This window comes from Apiospora aurea (assembly GCF_038362705.1).
Source record: "Apiospora aurea strain CBS 24483 chromosome Unknown utg000002l_segment0_segment0, whole genome shotgun sequence".
NCBI lineage: Eukaryota > Fungi > Ascomycota > Sordariomycetes > Amphisphaeriales > Apiosporaceae > Apiospora > Apiospora aurea.
In genome coordinates, this window is record NW_027117389.1 from 3,537,337 (window position 1) to 3,552,776 (window position 15,440).

General features: G+C 54.6%; 6 protein-coding genes across 6 annotated transcripts; 3 read left to right on the top strand and 3 right to left on the bottom strand.

Annotated features, from left to right (window-relative positions):
• Positions 1 to 90: 90 nt before the first annotated feature.
• On the bottom strand, positions 91 to 1,157 carry PG986_003455 (uncharacterized protein; the record flags this gene model as incomplete). Its single annotated transcript, XM_066839677.1, has 3 exons — positions 91 to 359; positions 487 to 852; positions 992 to 1,157. The coding sequence occupies 3 exons, from the start codon at positions 1,155 to 1,157 to the stop codon at positions 91 to 93; spliced, it is 801 nt and encodes a 266-aa protein (XP_066704741.1).
• A 603-nt stretch (positions 1,158 to 1,760) lies between these two features.
• On the top strand, positions 1,761 to 6,858 carry PG986_003456 (uncharacterized protein; the record flags this gene model as incomplete). Its single annotated transcript, XM_066839678.1, has 16 exons — positions 1,761 to 1,773; positions 1,848 to 2,152; positions 2,225 to 2,349; positions 2,541 to 2,755; positions 3,311 to 3,887; positions 4,310 to 4,388; positions 4,516 to 4,797; positions 4,887 to 5,037; positions 5,128 to 5,277; positions 5,368 to 5,562; positions 5,641 to 5,699; positions 5,793 to 5,842; positions 5,929 to 5,965; positions 6,065 to 6,139; positions 6,270 to 6,486; positions 6,647 to 6,858. The coding sequence occupies 16 exons, from the start codon at positions 1,761 to 1,763 to the stop codon at positions 6,856 to 6,858; spliced, it is 2,742 nt and encodes a 913-aa protein (XP_066704742.1).
• A 190-nt stretch (positions 6,859 to 7,048) lies between these two features.
• PG986_003457 (ribosome assembly protein) lies at positions 7,049 to 9,373 on the bottom strand (the record flags this gene model as incomplete). Its single annotated transcript, XM_066839679.1, has 1 exon — positions 7,049 to 9,373. The coding sequence occupies one exon, from the start codon at positions 9,371 to 9,373 to the stop codon at positions 7,049 to 7,051; it is 2,325 nt and encodes a 774-aa protein (XP_066704743.1).
• A 539-nt stretch (positions 9,374 to 9,912) lies between these two features.
• Positions 9,913 to 10,731, top strand: PG986_003458 (VPS28 protein; the record flags this gene model as incomplete). Its single annotated transcript, XM_066839680.1, has 3 exons — positions 9,913 to 9,996; positions 10,049 to 10,285; positions 10,339 to 10,731. 3 exons carry the CDS (start codon positions 9,913 to 9,915, stop codon positions 10,729 to 10,731), a joined length of 714 nt encoding a protein of 237 aa, XP_066704744.1.
• A 1,171-nt stretch (positions 10,732 to 11,902) lies between these two features.
• PG986_003459 (uncharacterized protein) lies at positions 11,903 to 12,784 on the top strand (the record flags this gene model as incomplete). Its single annotated transcript, XM_066839681.1, has 3 exons — positions 11,903 to 12,088; positions 12,164 to 12,235; positions 12,296 to 12,784. 3 exons carry the CDS (start codon positions 11,903 to 11,905, stop codon positions 12,782 to 12,784), a joined length of 747 nt encoding a protein of 248 aa, XP_066704745.1.
• Positions 12,785 to 13,434: 650 nt separating this feature from the next.
• On the bottom strand, positions 13,435 to 15,363 carry PG986_003460 (uncharacterized protein; the record flags this gene model as incomplete). Its single annotated transcript, XM_066839682.1, has 1 exon — positions 13,435 to 15,363. One exon carries the CDS (start codon positions 15,361 to 15,363, stop codon positions 13,435 to 13,437), a length of 1,929 nt encoding a protein of 642 aa, XP_066704746.1.
• Positions 15,364 to 15,440: the final 77 nt, after the last annotated feature.

The following is a 15,440-nucleotide window of genomic DNA, read 5'->3' on the forward strand; positions in this document are numbered from 1 at the left end:
TGGCTTTTTCCTTTCTTTTTCTTTTGAGTTTATCCGTTTTGTTGAGTGTTATTCATACCACCCCAGCGCCCGATCTCGCATAGTATAGTGTTATTGGCGTTGCCAGAGTCGCCATCCCAAATACGCGCTGCTGCCCGTAGTGACTACTATGCCAACCCAGGTCAATACCAGCTTGATAAGTATCGCCTTCGCTTGCCTGTCGAATGCAGCCTTCTCGTTGACGCGTGGGAACTCCTCATCCGGCACCGGCTTCTGCAGAAACTGTGCCAGCGGCGGCCAGCCATCTTTGACCTCCATGACGAGGAGCTGCTCCTTTGGGACAGACTGGATGATATCATTTTGATACAAGTCAAGGAGGACTTTAGTTGCAGGCATAAGATGTCAGCACAAGAAAACAAAACGGCCCAGAAGGAATAAATGCCTCTCTAGGGCCCGGGGGCTGGGTTCTGAAGTTTTCTGCAGAGAAATAAAAGCACCCCTACTCACATGAACCGTATACACCAGGCTCGCGCCCATCCGCGACCAGCAACTCGTCGACGGACCGCTCGAACCCGCGGAGGAGCCCGGGGATCCAGCGGACGGACGGACGGGGCGCCGTCAGCAGGCCGAAGAGCGGCGGCAGGTGGCCGAGCACGTTGGCGAAGCTGGGCCACCACCGGTCGGGCGCGCGCGTGTTGAGCACGACGCGCACCCCGGGAAACAGGTCCACCAGCTCCGGCACGAACCAGATGCCCGGGATGTCGACCAGGCCCGCGTACCCGCGCACCGCCTCGCGCACCAGCTTCCGCGTGAGCGCGGCGTCGTGCTGCACGAACTTGGCCTCGCAGGCTAGGGCCCATAGCTTCGTGCGGTCTGTGAAGGTGGGCGCCCCCAGTCTCGGGTCAGTGAAAAAGGACTTTTTCTTTTTCTTTTTCTTTTTTTTCCTTCCACAGATGCAGCGGCCGCCGCAATCATTTGTAAAGGGGTAATGAATGAATAGGGGCGAGCCTACTGTCATCTCCGCTCAGCCAGATCTGCGTGCCGCCGTGGTAGATGGGCCCGTCGACCAGCTTCTCCAGCGCAAGCTGCATCGACGACGTGCCCGTTCGCGAGTAGCCGGCGCCTATCACCTCCAGGGACGACCTCGACGGGTCGGGCTTGGACAAAGAGCCGCCCATAATCGAGCAATCCAAATCGGCTTTAGTCGGTTGGATCAGGGTCAAGTGTGCAGCAAAATACAGGCTGACTTCTATTTTCTCTAATTATATACCTCAACTATTCCCCCACCCAGTTCTGGTGGTCCGCCACTTTCGGGTCCTTTTGTCAGGGGTTGGCATAGTCCCGCTTTATCGTATCCGACGTCGTGTGCGGCACAGGAGGTGGGAATGGGGATCCACGAGCCGGCTCGATTACAACACTACGAACCTGTGCACATGGTAAAACCTTGGTATCTAGAGAAAGGCGATTCCTATTTAGATATCGCATAGCAGCTGGTTTCGTGATACTCGATCCAGGAATCCGAGTTAAGCAATTGCGCCTCCCCTCCCTGCCTTTGTCTGCCCGCAAGCGGAATGTCTCTCCTATTTGTCCCTTCCCGGCAATATTGCTGTTCCATGACGGGCTTTGGCTTGATAGCTAGGATTTGGTAGATTGTACACCGGGCCAAGCATGAGGATCGTCTCATTTTTAATCGTGTACTGGAATAGAGAGTCGTTGAACGAGTCCAGGCCGTCAAAATCAACCCCCAAATACAGCCACCAGCCTGGGAGCATTTACTTAGTATGAATGACCCTAGTAAGTCGACCAGCTTGAGGCGAGCCTTTTCGCTGTCGCCATCGTGCCAGAGGGCTAACCCACGGTTTTCCCAGTCGATAATCGCATCGGTCCTATCAATCGACCGCGACCGGCGAACGACCCATTTAACCAGCAGAGTACGCAGGCCGGCACGCAGAGAGCGGAAGAATGCCGTCAGTATTTCAGCGGGTTCAGCCAGTTCACGCAGCAGGAACTGCTGAGCGTGGGTGGGTTCGGGGCCGTGGTGAAATACGCCCAGGCCGACGACAAAGGGAAGCACCTCCGAAACTTCGTTGTCAAGATGCCCAAACAACTCAGGAATGAGCCTGGTGGCGAACAAGCCGTGCGGGTCTTCCGGAGGGAGTTCCTCTGGAACGTGGTATGCAAGAAGACCCCGAGTCCTGTTTCGCCCTGGAGAACTCGACGACACGTGCTGACGAACTTTGGATAGAGGTTGATGGGCCTGAAGCATATGGTCCAGCTGGCATGGTTGGACCAGTACCCAGTCGGCAGCCAGCTGGGGCCCGGCCCTTGGCCCAAGGGAAACGAGGATTTCATGACTGGGAACACGAGGTGGTATTTGATGTTCGAATATATGTCACACGGGGACCTGAGGGAGCTTATATACCGCCTGAATGACCCGGCGCCGAATATTTCGGTCGACTCTGTGCAAATCCCGGCGAGGCTTATGTGGAGGATATTTCTATGCCGTGAGTTCGCGAAGACTGGACAGAGATAGGACTTTTCGCCTCTACTCTACCGCGCAGCCAACCGCAGCATGCTTACTCCTCTCCAGTCACACGAGCCTGGATTGGACTAGCTTGGCCACGACTTACGGCGGGCGAAGCACCTGTAATGGCAAGAAATTTGCAGCCGATGCCTGAAAAATTCGAGAGGATAGGGCCAGACGATCCTGCCAGCATCGTCCACTTCGACTTCGATCCGAGTAACGTTCTCATTGGGGACTTTCGGGACAATATACGTGAGCACGCGCTCCAACCGGTTTTCAAAGTAAGTGCGGATCACGAAAAAAAGACAGGAAAAGTAACGGGGGAATAAAGGAGCTGTGCTGACCGGCCATCACCCCCCTAGTTGGGCGACTTCGGTCTGGTCGAGGAAATTACGCCACAGACCACAAGAGATACGTAGGTCACGATTGCCGTTCAATGCTTATTATGGTGATGCGTGTCTAAAATCCAATACTCAGTTTAATTTCGTTGCACGGGCGTGGAAAACACGGGTATCTCGCACCGGTCAGTCCACCGTACTCACTTTTACACCCAACCTTGCACGCCTCGTGGGACATTTCGAACTAACCCTCAGTTTCTCATTTGAAGGAACAAGTAATATATCGGGACTTGATAAAGTATAATCTTTACACCCCGGATGCCGACACCTACGGCCCGCATACCAATATCTGGGGCATGGGAATTGTAAGCTGATCCCAGCTCATATTTAGAGCAACTGCATAATCTCTATGCGTATTGCTTTTCGTGACGAGTAAATAAGTATAGATGTGCTGACCTTGGCCTGTTAGACCATGTTCTCTCTCTCATCACGAAGAGGAAGCCTCCTGTCATCCCTATGTTCACGTCTCGGACATGCACCATGCAGGGCCAGGAAGGGGACAGCTACGGCTGGTTCCTGTGCCAGGACGAGAGGCGCCCCCCGCGCGGCGCCGAGGCCATGTACGGGAGGTACTCGCGGGAGCTCCGCGAGCTCGTGGCGCGCTGCATGACGTCGCACCAGCGGCAGCGCGCGACGGTGGTCTACCTCCTGCCCTGGATCCAGCTCCACATCAAGGAGGGCGACGAGCGCGAGGCGCGGGGGCAGAGCCCGCCGGGCGAGACCAACGCGGACATCGAGAGGTTCTGCCGGCAGTACATCATCGGCGAAACCCCCGCGCCGCCGGCCGCGGCCCAGAACAACGAGAACGAGGACGAGAACGAGGTCGAGGCGCGCGATGTCTTGGGGGACATGGGCGGCCCCGCCGGGCTGCTGCGGACTTTGGGTAGAGTTGCGGCGGAAAGGTTTCGGCGGGGGAACCAGGGGGATGCCGGCTACGCAGAGCCAATGCCCAGCAGCAGCAACGAGAGCAGCAGCCGTAATTGCACGTATGTATATATATATGGATCTGAAGAAAGCCATACTGAGGATAGAGTTGGATATAAAACTGTTTCATGGTCAACTAGCAAATGAACTTCCTATTCAATCATGTGTGACAATATTGGCCATCGTTTAGTTTCCTACCATGTGGGCTAGACTACTGTTGCGCACTGAATAGGGGTCAGCCCAGGTTGCGGACGCTAGAAGACCGAATATCCAAGAGGACGTTTTCTGTTTACCTGGAAGCTTTAAAAAGCATAATGCGAGATACCGAAAGCGGCAGTCGACAGCACTAGCATTCTTACCCGGACAAAGAAAGGGGGGTTACGAATGGCGCATTGTGTCCAGGAACTCCATGTTCTGCGACTTGTCGCAACTGCCTGGGAATTTCGGGGCTGCATACGCATTGGAATTCTATCACTCGATTAAGTTTATCATACACTGTCGATGAGGCCTCCAGACGCACTAAACCAACAAGATGGCTAACGTGGGCCGTTATTGGGATCCAGGTGAGTGTCCACAAGAGCGCATGCAGAGGGGACATATCAATGGAGATATGGTTATCCCTCCCTCAGGTTGGGTATTTTGGCTAACTTATTTCACTTTTCTCTCTCTTCCTGCTTGATAGATCGGCAGCGCCTCCAGCCTTTGCTCAGGCCTGCCAAGGACAACCGCGTGAACGTGGCCAATCCCACCTTTCTGGCGGCTCGGTCATCCTCCCGCCAGTTCAGGCAGAACTTCGACTACACGCGCCTCATCTTCAAGAGGACCCTGGGCTGGGGTGGCTTCGGCATAGCCCTGAAATACGAACAAGTGGACGCGAACCAGCAGCATGTCGACTACGTCGCCGTCAAGGTTCCAAGGGCTGCCATAGACGCTATCATTGAGGCGTTCGAGGACGAAATGAGGTATTACATGGTCAGTAAGATGAATCGAGGCAATGCAGTATTACTTTCTAACCCCCTCTTCTTGGGTTGCTGCTCACTGTCGAATTTGCTATCTTGTAGAAATTCGACGCCTCCGAACACATCCCACGTCTGCTGCATTTCCCACCAGACATGACGGAGGAACAGGAGGACGGAACAAGGGCACTGCCCGTGGGCAACGATCAGTTCTGGGATGAGAAAAGCACCCTGTACCCAATCGTCCACCACGCAAGTAAGCATCTACTGGGACCACAGCACACAGGCACCTCCTCTCCCGAACTTGGCTTGCAGAGTTGACCACTGATGAGTTGCATGCATACAGTGATCCTCGAGTATCTTGAGTATAACGACTTCTTCGAGTTGATATACAAGCTAGATGACGCGTACCCAGGAAATGGTGTAACAAAAGTCGCTACTCCCGGAAAGCATCTAGTCATACCGAATAGGACTCTGTGGAGGTTCTTTCTCTGCTGTACGTTTGGCACGGAATGACGTTTCCCTTCTCCTTCTTCCCGTGTTAATGACCGGAGCTTCGATCTGCTAAAAACAAAACCTGCTGTAGTAACCAGGTCTTGTATCGCGATGGCATATCCACGAAAGTCCGACTTCCAACTGAGAGCCATGATCCGATCGCAGACGGACAACCGGCAAAGGAGGAGATCCTATGTCACGAACGCACCTATACCCTGGCACGAGGAGGTGGATGAAGACGAAGTGAGAGCTCGCCTCATCCATAAGGACCTGGACCCAGGAAATGGTAAGTCTTCACAAATTCTCCTCGAGAGGAACTTACTCGACACCATTACAATAAACTGACGTGAATCCCTCGAAACAGTCTTCCTCGGATCGCCAAATCCCGAGGACGCGGAACACACTTTCAACCCTATCGCAAAGGTCAGCAAGTCTCACTTCCCCCTTGTCTGTGATTCCATGCCACGCCTGCCTTGTACTGATAAGGATGCTAATACCTTTGATTTGGTTTCGTAGGTTGCCGACTTCGGCCTAATGTATGACGCTGCCAAGGGCGACGAGGGAATGTAAGCTGGCCATTCCTCCAGTACGCGTATGAGAAACGCAACGATACTTAGTCAGAGAAGAGTCTGACCTTTTTATCACTACCTAGTCTGAGAACAGGAGGCAAGTTGACGTGGCACGCACCTGTAAGTAACCAACGCATCCTCGGCGTCCCATTCGAGGTTTTATGCCTAAGGTATGAAACGAGCCTGGCAGCTGATACTCCCATTCTTCCCATATAACAGGAGCAGTTCGACAACAACGTATATCGAGGTCCAGAGTCCTTTGGCGCCTGGACCAACATCTGGGGCGTTGGCCAGGTAAGTAAGTCACTTATAAGTTCCACGTTTCGCTCCGCCCCTGTTATGACCTGTCCCATCCTCCGCCTCCTCCCCCGATCAGACACGGCTTCTTGCGTGTTCCTCCGTAACATTTATTTACCACGTCTAGATCATGTACGCTCTCATGACCCGCGCCATGTGGAGAAAGGACAACCGCGAGGCGAGACGAGTCCCGACGCCGACGCCGGCGGACCCGAACCGGATGACCGACACCTACGGCTGGCACCTAGACGAGACAGTGCAGTGGCCGGGCTTCCTTGGGGTGGCGCGCCGCGACCAAGTGGACACGTTCGCGAAGGATTACGAAAAAGACCTGCGTGTGCTTGGTGAGTTGGCCCCGTGAAACAACAATAATAGCCTCCATGTTTCCCTTTCTTTTCTTTTTTTTCTCCTTTCCTCATCCCCGCCTTTTTTTTTGTAAAACATCACCCTGTATGGTTCTTATTGTTGGCAAGTATTGATCTAACTTTCGGGATAAAATGACAGTCATGCTATGTCTCGCGAGGGAACCGAGAGAGCGCCCCACGCTGGAAGGGCTGGTTCAAACTATCGAGGCGGCGATCAAGCGAGGGGATGAGCAGGAGGCGCAGGGTGGCAACGGCCAACTAGAGACAAACGCACAGCTCGAAGCCTTCTACGACCAATATTTCCGTTCGGCCCCAGAAAAGCCGGACCCCTGGGAAGGCATGTACAACTAAAAGTCATGACAAGCGTAGATGGTTTAGGTAGTTTTGGGGATGCCCTGTAGAAATATGGGACACAGCGCCATCGCAGTACCAGGTCCAGTTTGGTCAATAAAATACTGGACAGAACAATTTTTGAACAACCTGAGCATGCCTACTTATTAAATGCACGTGCTTCCTAGTCTAGAGCCCAACCTGGGACATCCTACTCGTCATCCGAAGACTCATCATCCTCGTCCATCATATCCACTTCCTCGTCCCCTTCGCTATCGTCCTCAGGTATCGCTTCAGCCGCCAAAGCCTCCTGCTCCTCTTCCTTCCTCTTGCGGTCATCCTCCTTTCGCGCCTGCTCCAGCATGCGGGCCTTCTCGGCACCCGATTTCCGCTGAGCGACAACGTAGGCACCGACAGGAGTCTTCTCCCAGTCGAATTCCTTCAGGAACGCATCCACCTGGGATCTGTCCCTGGGAGCAAAGTCGACTTTTACGCGCCGTTGCTCGATGAACTTGGAGTTCGCCTCAAGCTTCTGCACTAGCAGGATCAGGCCCGACCGTAACTTGCCGTTGCTGTTACCGCCGGTCTTCTTCCTCGACTGCTTGAGCCATCGCTTCAGGGTAATGATGACGGGCAGAGCAAACTCGGGGAACGCAATATTTGTCGCCCAAAGCACAAAGTACTCGGAGAATAGCTCAACAATCTGGTCGCCAACACCGTCTTGGTATACCCGGGTTCCCAGATGCGACTTGGGCGCCTTGTAGGCAACGTGGAAGTCGAAGGGCTTGAGGGTTGCGGCCTTAGGGGTCTTTCGCATCTCGGCAGAGTTCAGTACCTCAATGAGAGCCGACGCAAGAGGGATGTAAGTTCCAGTGGCTCGTGAGATTCGTAGTAATGACCGTATCAGCTGGAATCGAATAGGGAAATATGTTGCGTTGGGAATGAGTCTCATAGCCCCGAGCGTGACTTGAACAAGGGGATAGATAAGCAATTTCAGCTGCGACTCCTTCCCTGATTCGGCTTCTTTCAGCGGGCTGCAGTGCTCTGCCAGAACACACGACCAGAAATCCAGAGAGTGCACATATTGCCAGTTGTACACGTTTCTGTAAGACTCTTTGTGGTTGTTCACAATACTGTTTCGCAGGTGAATAGCGAGCTGCCGGATGAAACCGAATGCTGTTGTGTAGCCGATGCCCTGGTCGATACCCCATAGTTCGGCCGCGGAGTTCTTCATGAGGTTAATACCTTGGATTGTGTTGACGTTGGTAACTCGTGCGCCGGCGACGAGGCCTTGATAAGTCGCCTTCAGAACGACCTCTCGGATGCCCTTGTCACCAATGACCACAAGTTTGCGCAGCACCAAAAACGCCGTGATTCGGGTAGACTCGCTGCTGGTGTGTAGCGACCAGAATCCGACAACTGTCTTGATCAGGACCTTTAATAACTTCCTGAAGCTGAGCATGTACGGAATCAGGGGAGTTAAGGCTGACAGGGTGAGTTTCAGAGTGGCGTCGTCCGACAGTGTACCCAGAAGGTGCAGGATGGCGGATGTGAAACTCCTGAGAAGTACAGACAACGTCTTAAACTTCTTGGACTCGGTGGGCATATGGACCTTGCCAGAAGCGGACTCCTTGACAGGAATATGATGTTGCAGCACCTCGGGTATTTGCTTCAGCGCAACCACGAGAATATCGTGGAACACCTCTGGGCTCGAGATGTTGTATTTTTGCCTTCTCTCGCCCTCGGCGTCGTCTTCGTTCAAGTGCGCAGCAGAACGGAAAGCCAGCACGACTTGTCGCGTGGCTCTCAGAGAGTGGTTCTCGGCCATGGAGGTCTTCCAACGCGCCACCATTTCCCGCGTCAATTCATCGTCGTCCACGGGTTCCTCATCGGAGTCCTCGGCGGATTTCTTGGATGCCTTCTTCCGCTTCTTCTTGGGCTGCTCCTCTCCTTCGCTCAGGTCGTCCACTTCAGCTAGATCGGCATCGTCGAACTCCAGTGCTTCGGGGTCGTTCTCCTTCAAGAACTTGTAGAATTCCGGGTCGTCTTTTGCCAGGGCGTCCATCGCATCCTTGCTCATGCCAACCGCATTGTCCATTTCTTCGTCGGCAGCGTCCTCGTCGTCACTTCCGAATTGCTGTTCGTCTGCGGACGAGGCATCGTCGTCGTCGCTGCCATCCTCGAATGGGTCTTCATCATCGCCGGCGGGTTGGTCTCGTTTCCGCTTGCCCAACTGCTTGGCAGCAGCCTTCCCATCCTTTGACTTGTCCAGGATCTCGAAGCCGCCGCCGAAGAATTCGTCCACGCTCATCTCTCCGACATTGGGTGTTTTGTCCTTGCCAACCTTCTTGGGGGCATCGGGATCGTTGGGGCCCTTGAAGAACTCGCCATCTTTCGTCGTCTTCAGCTGCTTCTTGGCCTTGACCTGGGCTCGCTGCTTGACCTTGGCGGCAGCTTTCCGTTGATCTAAAACACCCTTCAAGTGCTTTGACTCAAACTTCTTCGTCGCCTTGAAGTTCTTCTTAGCGCCGGCCATCTTGACTATCGGCTGAGAAAAATGCGCAGGTGTCGAGAAATTGGGTGTGATTGTTGACCTACACACCTTCTTTCACGAGGGTATGGTACTGTTAGTTACTTGAGCCAGTCGCTCTTCTGCTTGCCAACATGAAATTTTTAGGTGGAGCAAAGCGCCGATAAGACTTATCAGAGCTGAGCTAGGCAAAAAGAGGGAGTCGGTCTTGGCAGGTACTCGCAGCGTAGTGGGGGCTCCACGGTTACCTAATCCAGGGCACTTGAGCCTCTGCTGTACTGCGGCGGTCGCATCTGGGCCAGAAGTATGTATGGTAGGTACAGCTGTTTTGCGTGATTACATCCGACCGGAGCATAGGTAGTGGATCGCAGTCTTACATTGGTTCTTGTCGTTGTCCTTTGATATCTAGACTTTATCTTGCTCAATACCAATAAAACTCTTGGACTTGGGGCCTGGGGTTTCTGGGCGGTAAACCCTCGCACCACGTGCAACTTCCATGATCATCTGTAGATGCGACGTCTCCTGGTGACGTCAGCAGCTTCACGATGATATCCAGGCAGGCTTATGCGCCGACGCCTCATAGCTATGTCCCAAATACGACCTTATCTGCGACGATAGACCTGGATGAGGTAAGTAGCTCAAATTCCTTGGGTGCGCTCAATACTGATGTACATGATATAGGAGGTCAAGTTGGCAGAGACACGTGCGGAACGGGATTTGCAGGATTCTCTTGCCGAGATCTTTTCCATCATCGTTACCCTCGATGAGTTGGAGAAGGCCTTCCTAAAAGATGCCATTCCCGAGGCCGATTACACGGAGATCTGCGAAAGATCCTTAAAACAGTACAAGTCGATTCTCGCCGACGAAACTGTTGCCAACGCCTTTGTTGGCTTGGAAGAGTTCAAAGCTGAGTGGGATGTACGAACACATGACCTGGAACTGTTGCAGAAGAACGCTAATGTGGTTTACAGCTGGAAGTACCTCGGGCAACAGAACGTCTCAAAGTCGGCATGCCTTCTACCGCCGTCACCGCCTCGGCCAGTAGCGCTCCTGCGCCGCCTTCGTCGACCAGCAACATGTCGGGGGCCCTCATCTTGGAAGCGACCCAGGACTTTATTACCTTCTTGGATGCTTTGCGGCTTGGGCTTCTTGCCAAAGACCAACTGCATCCTCTCCTCACAGACGTCATCCAGAGCGTGAACAAAGTGACGGACCGCGACTTTGAGAATCGAGGGAAGATCGTCCAGTGGCTTATTACGTTGAACCAGATGAGAGCCACCGAGGAATTGAGCGAGCAACAGGCCAGAGAGTTGGAGCTGGATATCAACTCGGCGTACCAAGGGTTTAAGAGCACCCTAACCTGACCTGAACCTGAACCTGAACCTGGCGGGCGAGCACTATCAAACAACCGAACCGAACACGGGCAGCTTGACCATGTCATGCCGATCCGTTCAGGCCAGGGTCGAAGCCGGCGGAGAACAGAATTGCATGATGTCGAGTTTTGCATTGCAGTGTACCTACTTCAAGGAGGCCTACACTTGGACCATCCATGTTTCGTATAATGTGGCCTTGATGATTGATGGGAACTGCCTACTAAACCACGTGGCTTTGTAACCCGACCGAGTGTCGCGCAAAGGAATCACTTGATGCTCTGCGCTATTTTTAGTTTCTTTGGATTGATCGTTATTGAACAATGATCTGCTGCAAGTTAACTATCAATGCATTTGAGCTATTGTTCTTTCAGCTCATGTGAAAGTCTCGTGAGTGTTTGCGTCAACTACCTCCTAGGGTATAGGCATGTAACCAGGGAGGAGTGTCACAGAAACAGCCCCTTCAAGCTGTTACCCAGTGCTGTGACCAGGCAACCAGGGTACCTCCTTCAATGTTAGGTAGGAACATCAACTGGAAGGTACCTAGCGTACACGCACCTCCCGCTTCCAGTGTCAGTGTGCCCCACCCGTCAAATCGTTAATGAAATAGGGCGGCTTTGGGCGCTGACAGCCAGAAAAGACGGCGACCAGTTTCATCAGTTGTCAGCTTCCATTTTCCACTTTCTCCCGTGCGTATCCCTCTACCAGACCGAATTTTACTCGAGTGAATTGGCTCTGCCTGGTGCAAAGTCGCAAGACACCGTTTTTTATACCCATCGTCAGACCTCGGATTTGCGACAGCAACGAATCGCCCATTTCGGCCGTCGATTCCCCCTCCCGCTGACATTCTTTTCACCCCCAGAGCGCGATAAGATAAAAACCACAGCCAACTTCCTAGTTGCTGCCCCACGAAAGAGCGAAACATTGAAACTTCGCATCCATCCGCCTTCGTCCCTACTCCATTCGCGCCCCAAACCCTTGAGCTGTCGGAGTTCCCTCGAGGCACCTTCCCTACGATTTTTAAACCTCATTTCAGGTTGCCAACTTCCTCTACTGAATTGCGCATCTTTTGTGCATTCGACATCCATTTCGTTCTCTCTCCCCCGCCTCTCCAAGCGAAGAAAAATTCCCGACACATCCCCACCAACCACACACAACCGTCAAAATGGCCGAGCAGCAAGTCGACCTCAAGACGATTCCCGTCTCGCCCGAGGGTGAGCACGAGGAGACTTCCCAAGTCGATACGGATGGAAAGTTGGTGACGGTGTTCCACGACAAAGATAACTTCAATGTCAAGCACCCTCTTCAGAACAAGTGGACTTTGTGGTTCACCAAGCCCTCGAGCGGCAAGGTACGTTCCTACGTCTTCGGCTGAAAGCCGCCCACCTCACGTGCCATTTGAATAATACTAACAACTGCATTGCAGGGTGACAACTGGAACGATCTGTTGAAGGAAGTCATCACATTCAACTCAGTGGAGGAGTTTTGGGGGATCTACGTGAGTCTTGTCTTGCCCTTGCTGTCGCAGGACGCACTACTAATACAACGCAACCCGTAGAACAACATCGCTCCCGTCAGCGACCTGGCCCTCAAGTCCGACTACCACCTCTTCAAGGAGGGCGTGCGCCCCGAATGGGAAGACCCCCAGAACAAGCACGGTGGCAAGTGGTCCTACAGCTTCAAGGATAAGCGCAACTGCGACATCAACGACATCTGGCTGCACACCATGCTGGCTGCCATTGGCGAGACGCTCGAGGAAGAGGATGATGGCGAAGTCATGGGTGTTGTCGTCAACGTGCGCAAGGCTTTCTTCCGTATCGGTGTTTGGACACGCACAATCGGTAAGAGCATCCCTAACAGGGGCGACGGCGACGTTGCTGGCGGAAAGGGCCGATCCGTGCAGAAGGGTCAGGACATCCTGATGCAGATCGGCAAGCGCTTCAAGGAGATTCTCAAGCTCCCTGCCAACGAGCCTGTCGAGTACTCCGGCCACACCGATGCTGCTCACAGTGGAAGCACGCGTGCCAAGGCCAAGTTCACCGTCTAAGGTGAAAATTCGAAACGGACGAGGTGCGAGCCTTGCATGAATGCATTTGCTATGGATACAATTGCCTGACCTCTACCCTGATTGCCCCGGCATGGTCATGTTTTGGAGCCATGAAGACCCTTGGAGGGTATGCAGGAACGATGGCAGCAGAGTCTAAGAGGGACTTTGACCACTATCCCAGGTGTCATTTACATCTCCCATCGCCCACAAGATGTGGCGGAAGTTTTAATAGTGGAGAATATACAAAAGGGACGCGCAGCATTGTCAGTAGTTATCTACGAGCTGTGCCAGTACATCATCAGTTGGGGCAGTAGAGACGCCCGGCTACATACCGCGTAATTGCAATATATTGATTTCATGACCAAAGTCGAGGAGCCCGCTACGTGCTGCTTTTGTTCTGTTGAAGCCCAGTGAGAATCATGTGATAAGTATCAATATTATATTTGATTCCCTGCAACAAGAGTGCCTCCATGGGATTCAGTGTTTGTCCTATATACGCAAATAACCCCGTTTTAATGTATAAAGTTTGTCTTTCTTAGGTGGATTCCCGTTGGCAATGCAGGGAGTTGAGTGGAAACCCTCGAGAGGAATTTGAGTATCATTTTTTCGTAATCGTACATGATCGGCCAACCTGCTAGTTGGCTGGTCATTTACATCTCATCGCCGCTGAAGTCCTCCTTGAAGACGGCGCCGACGAGCGTCTTCTTGTTGACCTTGCCCATGGCGTTGCGGGGTATGCTCTCGACGACGCGCAGGACCTGGGGGATCTTGTAGTTGGCGAGGCGGTCGCGGAGGGCGCGGCGCATGTCCATGGGCTTCCAGCCCTTGGGCTTGTAGGCGTCGTGGAGGACGATGACGGCGCCGACCTTCTGGCCCCATTTGCCCGAGGGCACGGCCAGGACGGCGGCCTCGGCGACCTCGGGCAGGGACAGGAGCTCGCGCTCGACCTCGAGGGCCGAGACCTTTTCGCCGCCCGACTTGATGATGTCGGCCGACTGGCGGCCCAGGATGAAGTACATGGGGCCCCAGGCCCAGTCGCCCGACGAGCCGGACCCGGCGCCTCCCGTGGCATTGACGGGCCGACGGAGCGCGATGTCGCCCGTCTTGAACCAGCGGCCCCGGCCGTCCTCGCCCTCGACGAACTCCTTGGCCGTGGCCTCGGGGTTGCGCCAGTACTCCCGGAAGACGTTGGCGCCGCGCAGCTGGATCTCGCCGCTGTGCTCGCGGCCGCCCTCGGCCGAGTCCTCGGTCACGATCTGCTTGGTCTCGGGGTCGACGAGGCGGGCCTCGACGCCGGGGAGCGGCCAGCCGACGGAGCCGTCCACGCGGTCCGTGTAGTCGAGGCCGCACGAGAGGGCCATGCCGACCTCGGTCATGCCGTAGCGCTCGAGCAGGACGTTGCCGTGGCTCAGGTCGCGCCAGGCGCGTTTCACGGGCGTCGGCAGCGCCGCCGAGCCGGAGATGGACACGCGCATGTTCTCCGGGTTGATGGCGGTGCGCGCCGCTGTCGCGATCGGGGCGGGCAGATTTGGGTGCGTCGAGAGCAGGCGGGTGTAGACGGTGGGGACGACGGTGAAGAAAGTAATGGGCGCGCTGGACAGGTGTGCGTATTTGGCTTCGCTTTCGGCGGTGGCGGCGGAGTCGCCATTGGTGACGCCGTTGCTAGTACCATTGCCATTGGTCTGCAGGAATGGCTTTGCGAGCCGGCGCCATACAGTATCAGCATTGAACGGAAACAGGAATTCGATTGTGCTTCCGGCGAAAAGAGGGGTGAGGATGGCGTTGACGGTGCCGTGGATGTGGTGGAGGGGCAGGACGTGCAGGAGCCGGTCGCGGGGCGTGTACTTCCAGGCCGAGATCAGCGAGTTACATTGCGCCGTCAGTGCGGTCTCGGGCAGCAGGACGCCCTTGGGCCGGTTCGTGGTGCCCGAGGTGAAGAGCATCATGCCCGCACCCTCGGTGTCGGCATCGTCACTGCTGAGGTGGGCTTGGGCGGCTCCATTTGTTTCTCCATTTTCGGCACTAGAAGAAGTCCCGCCCAGATGCTTGGGCAGCTCGACGAGTTTGGGGTGAGGATGCGGTGTGGGATTCGGGGATGGGTCTGGGAATGGCGTCGAGAGGACCTCCTGTGCTTTGGTCGTATACTTGGCCGAGTGCAGGAGCAGCAGAGCTTCTGAGTGCGACAGGATGTATTGCAGCTCGGCGGGGGGAAGGGTGGTGAAAGCGGCAGCGCAATGGCACGTGCCGCCAGAATCGCAAGCAGGGTTACTTGGTTTGTCAGTCAGCTTTTCGTTATAATGGACGGCTTTTGACTTTTGCGCCAAACAGGATCCCAGGAACAAAGACCGATGCGTACCGACATAGTCGTAGCTGTTCTCAACTAGGAATGCTATTCGCTCTCCCCGGATGTCCGATCTGTCGGCGGCCTCGTATAGCCGATTACGGGTGCGCGCAACGTCGGGGAGAAGCTCGCCGTACTTGAAGCTACGTCCAGAGAGGCAATGAACGACGGCCGTCGAGTCTGGGTCATGTTTCGATATGGCCTCGAAGAGAGGGAGTCTGGGCAGGGTGGAGGCCATCCTGGAGGGCAGCAGGCCGGCAGTGGCAGCGAAGGATCTAGTTAATCGTGGTAGCAGTGATGGTGGTAGTGGTGGTG